At 29.7% G+C, this 8,393-nt stretch overlaps 1 protein-coding gene across 1 annotated transcript; it reads right to left on the bottom strand.

Annotated features, from left to right (window-relative positions):
- Positions 1-277: 277 nt before the first annotated feature.
- LOC147807175 (uncharacterized) lies at positions 278-1,606 on the bottom strand. Its single transcript, XM_087168802.1, has one exon. It carries the CDS (start codon positions 1,604-1,606, stop codon positions 278-280), a length of 1,329 nt encoding a protein of 442 aa, XP_087024928.1.
- Positions 1,607-8,393: the final 6,787 nt, after the last annotated feature.

Below are 8,393 nucleotides of genomic sequence, written 5' to 3'. Positions count from 1 at the left end.
GTCAATTCAACGATATTTCCAGTTCTCTCTTTTTTCTCTTGCCATACTCAGAGTAACCTACATATTTTGAATACTTTTGGTGGCGCAAACTAATTGGAGTTAGTGTTTGCCGCAACATTCTCCCCACTTGAGTTTTATATAGGAGAAAACTCAACACAATAAATTACAAAAAAAAGTACTAAAATTATGGCAGACATACAATTGTTATGTTATAAAATTTAAAAAAATTTTAAAAGATACAAATCTGTATTTAACGTCCAAAAATGTTCATAGTTATTTAATGTTCACTGGCATCTTCAGTTACCTCTAAGGGATATAGTCTTTGAATAGGTCTTAGTAAAGTCCCTTTGTCCGTTTTCAATTTGACTAGTCTTACTCGTCCATCTCTTCCAGGGAACAGCTCAATAACTTTTCCTAACGGCCAGAAAATTCGTTTTCTGTCTTCTCTGCCAATCAGGACGATGTCTCCAATATTTATTTGGTCAAGTCTCTTGGAAACAGATGAACGCAAGAAACCTAAATATTCGATCCTGAATCTTTCTTTTAGTCTTTCTCTCAATCTTTGAACATATCTGTATCTCTTGTCTAAATTAGTTTTGTCAATTTTGTCTAAGTCGGCTACGTCGTTAGTAGGGAGGTCTTGAAGGAATGAAGATGGTGTTAAAGCTCTCAAATCTGGTTCTTCAGACACATAAGTCAAAGGTCTATTGTTCATGATCGACTCACATTCACAAACAAGAGTTGAGAGTTCTTCATGAGTCAGAGATGACCGTCCCAAGTTTTTTCTTAAGAGGTCTTTGAGAATTCCGATTAATCTTTCCCAGAATCCTCCCCACCATGGGGCGGATGGTGGATTGAATTTCCATTGGATTTGGGAAACTTCAAATTCTTTCATGATTTTGTTCCAATCAAGGCGCTTTAAGGAGGCGTTGAGGCCAGTGAAATTGGTACCATTGTCTGAGTATAGTGTAGCGACTCTACCTCTTCTAGCAATAAAACGCCGTAATGCTTGAACAAAAGCGTTTGTGCTAAGAGAAGGTATCAGCTCTAAGTGAACAGTTCTATATACAGCACAGGAGAAAAGGACGATCCAAACCTTCTCATTAGTCTTGGTCATCAAAGGTCCGGCCAGATCGACACCGGACACTTCGAATACAGCCGATAATCTAGTTCGATCAGGAGGCAGAGGTGGAAATGGTACTTCAAGATTTTTAACCATTTGTCTCTTGCAGGTGACACATCCTCCAATAACGGAGCGAACAGTTCTTCTACCTTTTATAATCCAAAATCTCTCTCTCAGGATTGTTAGAAGAATGGACGTTCCTGCATGTTTATTCAACAGGTGTTCTTGTTCAATAAGTCGGGTGACAACAAGATGCTTTGACGGAAGAATCAAAGGCGCAATGAATTCAGGGGTTTCATCTTCATTCAAAAGTCTAGACTTTAATCGAAGTATCTCCTCATGATCTGAAAACACTTGAAAGTTTTTCAAAGATTTTTTACCTTCTTCGTCATTGAAGCACTCTTTTTGTACTGACCGCAGAAGAGTCTTTTGTGCATTTGAAATGTCGTTCCTAACCGGATTGACTGTGTTTGTGAGAGGCATCTTGTCTATTGATTGATAACGTTTAAAAACAGGCAAAACAAAACATTTATTTTAAATAAAAAACAACAAGAAAACAAAACAAAAAACAGCGTTCCAAAGATATTTTTAAAAAGTCAATTCAACGATATTTCCAGTTCTCTCTTTTTTCTCTTGCCATACTCAGAGTAACCTACATATTTTGAATACTTTTGGTGGCGCAAACTAATTGGAGTTAGTGTTTGCCGCAACAGTCAGCAGCAAATTTCTAAAGTGTTTTAATGTATCTAACAGAAAATGCATCAAATGCAATATAACGTTTACTTATTTACAGCATTATTATTAATAATGATCAAAATTATTACCATCTGTTTCAGATAAATATTATGTATCAAGTGGTTCAAGTTGTAATGCAGAAATCCTTTGAAAAGCATTACAGGAACCGATAGCTCTGAAAATTAAAAAAAAGGTAAATGAAATTTGTCATATTCTATATAAACTGGAAAATTTAAAGTAAAGCAAATTTTTGATTGAAACCCTCAGGGCAATAGAAAAAGAGGAAGGCTTAAAAATACTGGCAGCAGAACGATTGTAAACGAATTGAAAACGATAGGGAAGATATGGAGAGAAGCAAACTATTTGCCGCAAATAGAGTAGGATGGTGCGTTATGACAAAAGTCTTATGCTCCAATACCGAAAGAAAAGGATTATGTAATGTATGTATGCATTGATCAAATGTTCAAATATATGTAGATAATGATCAATGAGATATAAATACTTGGGAAGTTTTTTTAATTAATATTTTTTCAAGACTACTTAGTTAAACCAAGTGATTTTATTAAAGCTATAACTTTGAATAAAGTTGATCCATTTCAAGATTCAATTCTGAGGTTTACATTATTATATCACGCCTATTTAAAAAGTTTAATGATGTATATTGTACACGTAAAATATCTTTCAAATGATATTGTTTACTCTCTGCTTACTTTCTACTAAACATCCGAAAAATATTTATTAGCGATTTCAAATGATATCTAACACAGGCACGAAAACTAAAGTCTTAAATAACGTAAACAGCAAACGAGGCAAATGTTTAAATTTGGTTGGCAATTGTTCTTTAATGGTTTAAGAGATAAATAAAATGATTTTTCTTATTTTTTTTATTTCGTATTTTAAAAATATTTCAAGTTTTATAATATTTTTTTGACTGTTAGGATTATTTGTGTTATATGGAGTAACTCAATTTTTAAACCTTATTTCCAGAACATTTATTTACGTATGAACGAAATGTATGAAAAACTTATTATGAATTAAACTTATTATGAAATGTATGAAAAACTTATAATTGTAGAAACGTTTTAACGACTTACAAGTTTATATTTAAACATAAGTTTTTTTCCCTTTGCATTGTATTTACGGGGTGAATAACTTTGTAAAATAGTAATGTTAGAAATTTCGTATTTAATAATTATTTAGTTCAAGTTATATTAGAAGGACTTGCAGCAATATAGTAGTAAGTCGCATTTTATTACCCAAATGAAATTTTTGCAAAATAAAGTCCTGATTTTAAATAGATAATCACATTTTTGTGAAGCTTCCACAAGATAAAATCGTAATGCACTAAAACGTATTATTACTTACATAAACCTAGATGTGGGACGATGCTCTCCAGCAAAAGTTGAAAATGTGGCTTGTTATTATATTGCCCCTTGTCAATCAAATGTTATGATTTAAAAATATTTTTTAGTGCTGAGTTAAAGCAGCATGCCTCATTTTGAAACAATTATTAGTTTTAAAAAAATGTGATTTATTTTGTGTAAGTAGTCCTGCTTATTAATGATAATGACTAACAAACAGAATTATTTTTATTAATGAAATATGGTTTAATGAATGTAAAATTCATCTAATAATAAATTGGAAATTTTACAAATTTATATACTAGAGCTCACATATTCCTTAAATTTATTTTTTCGAAAATAACTGTTAATTTGGAAAATAATATGTACTTAGTCATAAATTCCAATACGAAAATACCGTTCAGAAATTATCGCCAAAATTAATTGATTAAAAGATTTCAGGAAACTTTATTGTGAGATTAATTTCCAAGTTGCATTAAACGTGGTGAGTTTATGCGAAAGATTTTAAGAGAAAATGGCTTAATCATTTTGATTACATAATCTACCTAGAAACAAAAGATATTCAAGCATACGGGAGGAAATTTTCTCTCGGGGCTCATTAAAATATGATTAAAAGGTTTGAAACATTGAAGTTACTTAGTAGAGAAATTGAAGAGGTGAAGTTCAGTAATGTTATAAAGTATGAAACTAATTAATGTATTTTTGTTTAACTAGTGAGCTGCTCCCCCTGCTCGCTAACTCTCGCCAACCCCCGAAAATTGCTACGCAATCTTGTATGGTTTGCTTCGTAAACCAAGCTCGCTTCGCTCGCTACTAATTTAGGTATATGGCAAATGCACAAAATGCTAAGAATTCAAAACAATCATTCAAATCCAAATAACAACTTTTTTTTCTTAAAAAAAATTACATCTTTTTTTAGTAAATACTAAGTCATTAAAATAAATTTGAATTCAAATAAATGACATGTAATTCGTTAAACCTATTAGAAATGTGCTGTGGTATAAAATCTTAAGATAAAATTTCTAAAACTGATATCTCTTTAAAAAGGTTAAAATTTTGGCTATAATTAAGTCTATTAAAAATTGAATTAAGTAAAATGCAATGGAAAAACCTGCATAAACAAATAAATTCTAGTAAAACAAATAAATTCGTGATATAAATCAAAAATCGTCAAATAAATTCGTAATATATAAATTCGTGAACAAAAGCGCTTTCAACAAAATACTAAAATAGAGGTCTATCGACAAAGACTACTCACTTCTGCCTTGCTTATGCTCTCTCTGGTTATTTCAGTTTCCGTTTTTAAAAGCGCTATATGTTGAGTCATCTCAGCTAGATTTGGCATGTGACATTTTTAGCGGCAATCACTGGTCAGTTTTCTAGTGTTGCCATTCGGGGATTTGTAATGCGGCGTTTTTTTGTCGCCGTGTAAGAGAAATATATATATCTAGATTATGAAATCAAAATTTTATTTTAGGAATAGTATGTAGTGATAAAATACTAGTCAAAGTTGTGTTAAAAGTTTCATTATAAGACATAATAATTATAGCCCATTTTTTGTATTCCATGAAGGCATTTATAATTAACTTAAAAAACATCTCTTCATTGCAAAATATCTACACATTTTTCAATTAAATTTGAGTAGGAAATCACTGAAAGATATTAAACAATAGATTTGTATATTTTTCGTTGCTAATACCCCAAAATATTTTTAATGTATACAAGAAAAATAAAAGTTTTATTTGTGACTTTAAGTAAATACTAACGTGAAACCAAGAAAACGTAAGAGGGAAAAAAAAAGTCCCGAGTAAGACTTGTATTATGATTTCATATTATGATTACTACCTAGAGGTGCTTTAAATTAGGCACTTAATGATAAAAAAGGCAAAGAAAACAACAAAAATTGATAAAACCGTAAACAACTCTTTTTCTCTATTTACTAGTTGGAAATATTCAAAATCTAAAATGATGGAGGAAAAACGAAATTAAATAGTATTTGTTATTTAATATATTAAGTTTTGTTTAGTTAATGTTTAGATTATTTTGTCACGATCTTTAAATATTAGATACACTTTGCAACAAACTTTTATTTCTACCGAATTCCATTTTGTACCAAATTCCATTCTTATACCACGCCACGGAGAAAATAAAACATTCTTGTTTAATTACCGTACTGTATTGTAATGACATTCCTTGTTAAAAGATAGAACTCTAATTCTGATAACAAAAACCAAAATACGTTGTATTTAGAGCAATCATTCATTCGATAACTGTTTCGTTCAGATGGTAACGGCTTACCAGAAATTACGGTTATTATTATCACTTATTTAGTAAGAAATACATAACTGGAAAGTAAATTTAATCGAATGATTAGTTTTTATGGCAAGCTTTAAGATATCATGATGCCACATTTTGGTACATATTATAAAACCGTATCTTATTGTTAATTTTAAAAAATCGTTAACAAAAATTTTCAGTAGAATTTAGTGTGCTTTTTAGTGTTCCAAAAAAGCTAGAAACAGGGTACAATTCATGATAGCTTGGTATTTTTTACCATATTTTTTTCTCAGTGCATTAATTATATATTTTTAAAACTCATTTCATTTTTAGCTTCATATTGAACTGTTATTTTCAGAAATTACTTCATCTTCAAAAAAAAAAAAATATAGTAAAACATTAACATGTAAACTATCTCAATTCATATTGGTCGAAAAAAATCATGGGATTATTGATAGAAATTTGTGAAATGCTCCTTGCAAATTTTAAAACATTGACTTTTTTTGACTAAGAAACAACGAGATACGAGCAGCACTATTCCAGATAAAGTTACAATTCATATACAAAGTGGAAGGCACCTTAGTAGATAAATCTAACCTCGACACCTCCCGAGCAGACCGATAGGCTCACATCGAAGGGATTGAAACTCTTTCAAATGCGATCTCTAGCTTTTTCGCCCCATTCTATTAAGGCTGCTTTTCGAAGCTCTGTAGTCGCATGAATTAGTACTTTTTTGTGAATAATATGCTATTTTTATAACTGATCTGAGTTTACCAACAGTTACTCACGACTTTTAGGTCAAGTTTAGCCTATCTTTCATTCCAAAAATGGCGCAAAACGTCAATACAGAGAAAAACCAACAGTTCTAAGAAAATAAAAAGCTTTGTAATCTAATTTTATAATGTTTTGAAACTTACTCCAATGCTGCATTATTTGGGTTCATAAAAATTTGCAAAATATAGAAATAAGGCATTGATTTTGAGAATTTACAACAGGGGGACAAATGACACCAAATTGGCAATCTGTGAACAATTTAATAACTTTTAAAATACAGTTGCTTGCCCGTTCTGAAACCCAGATAATTCTTACAGCAAGATGGTATATACAGCATGAAATTATAGTTTTTCTTCAAGTGCAAGGCTCTTGGTGACTCTTTTATTTTCCTTGGTGGAAGAGCTTCGAAAAACCTTGTTAAGCGAATCGAGCAAATATTGTTCTATAAATCCTCATCAAGCAATCTCCATTCTATAAATCATGAATCGAAAAATAGATCGAGGTTATAAAGTACAAATTCCTGATGGAATAAAATTAAAGCGTTGGAGGTCTGAAGTTCTTTTAGCAATATCCGGCAGTCAGTAGTCCACTAAGATAAGCTATAACCCAGTTTTGTACTCAGATTGGACTTGATAGTCAGGTTAAGCATATCCAATGTTTTGAATTTGCTTCGAGTCCTGGCTTCCTCTTCTATACTTCGATAGATTCAAGGAATATACGTCACTTCCGCCGATGTCACCATTTTACTGCAACTAAGAGACAACACTTTATTGTCATTCTAAAGAACTCTTAAGACAATGACATCGATCTTTTTTTCTAAAATTTATTTTACGTTCATATTTAATATTGTTTTTATTTTATTTATTAATTTTTTTTAAATTTCTATATTTGTTTATGTCTTGCCATTGGAAGATAAAAACACTTTTCAGAAGAAATGACGGAAGCTATCACTTTCTTTTTAAAATGAAACATCCGTAAATGTAAATGGAAAATTATAAACCTACACATATTGGAAAGTTTATTTGATTAATTTTTCAATGAATTAAGTAGAATGAAATTTTTTTTAATAATTTTTAAAAACTAATCACGATATGTTCATGGCAAAACAAATCCTGGTAAAATTACCATGCTTCATAAATACATGTTTGTTAAAAGGAAACCATAATTCTGGTTAATAAAACGAAAATATACGGTATTTAATTGTTATATTTATTTATTATATCTATGCGGAATTTTAATAATAACTTCTTTGTTAATATTTCCGTTCATATTGTAAATGTTTACCGGAATTTCTAGTTTTCAAAATTATAGTTTCTTATACCACTTATTTATAGTAAAAAATACAGTAACTATAAAAATATAACAAAATAAATTCTTTTTATTCCATGCTCTAAGCTATTGTAAAATAACCAAATTTTATCACATAATAGCTTATAAAGCTAAACTAGCCACATAAAGTTTAACTAATAATAATAGCGTATTTTATTTTTAATTTCAGTAAAACGATTACCAAACCTCTTCGATAAAATTTACCGAGCTTTTTGGTGTTTCCATAGAGCTGGAAACACGATAAATTTTACCATATTCTAATCATTTCAACAATACTTTTTTTCTCAGTTCGAAAAATAAATTTTAGGGAGATTTGGTTTTAAATAATTTGATTTGTGAGAGTTAAAACAAAACAGAAAAATTCTTGATTGCGTTTGAGGAAATTTTTAATCTTTTCACAGCTCTCTCCCAAAACTTGTTAAAAGAAGAAAAAAAAGCATAATTTTTCGCGTGAACTTAAAGTAACTAAGTTTGTTAATAACTTTCAAAGTAAATGCAAAATTAATGAGAGTACTTAAGTTTATCTAAAGTTTTAAGCACATTTCATATTTATTTTTAGAGTTAAATTCAATTAATCAGTTTCTTCACAGCACATAATTATTTTTTTTAAAATCAAGGAAAGTTACTGGTTGAAACTGACTTAACAACAAGTTTAACATTTGAATCAAATTTCATTAAAATTTTTCATATTTATTATCAGATCATGAACAGTAATTATTAGAATAGTTTTAAATCACTAATTAAGAAAATTTGAAAAAGAATTGTCTGTAAAATTATTTTATAAAACAGAAAAG

This window comes from Parasteatoda tepidariorum, chromosome 7, assembly GCF_982258835.1.
Source record: "Parasteatoda tepidariorum strain Cologne lab strain chromosome 7, Ptep-v5.0, whole genome shotgun sequence".
NCBI classification, from domain to species: domain Eukaryota; kingdom Metazoa; phylum Arthropoda; class Arachnida; order Araneae; family Theridiidae; genus Parasteatoda; species Parasteatoda tepidariorum.
Note: the sequence above shows the minus strand (reverse complement) of the source record. Positions and strands in the feature narration are given on the sequence as shown.

Coding starts and splice junctions, on each gene's coding strand:
- LOC147807175 (XM_087168802.1), bottom strand. CDS start 1,606: ATGCCTCTCACAAACACAGTCAATCCGGTTAGGAACGACATTTCAAAT.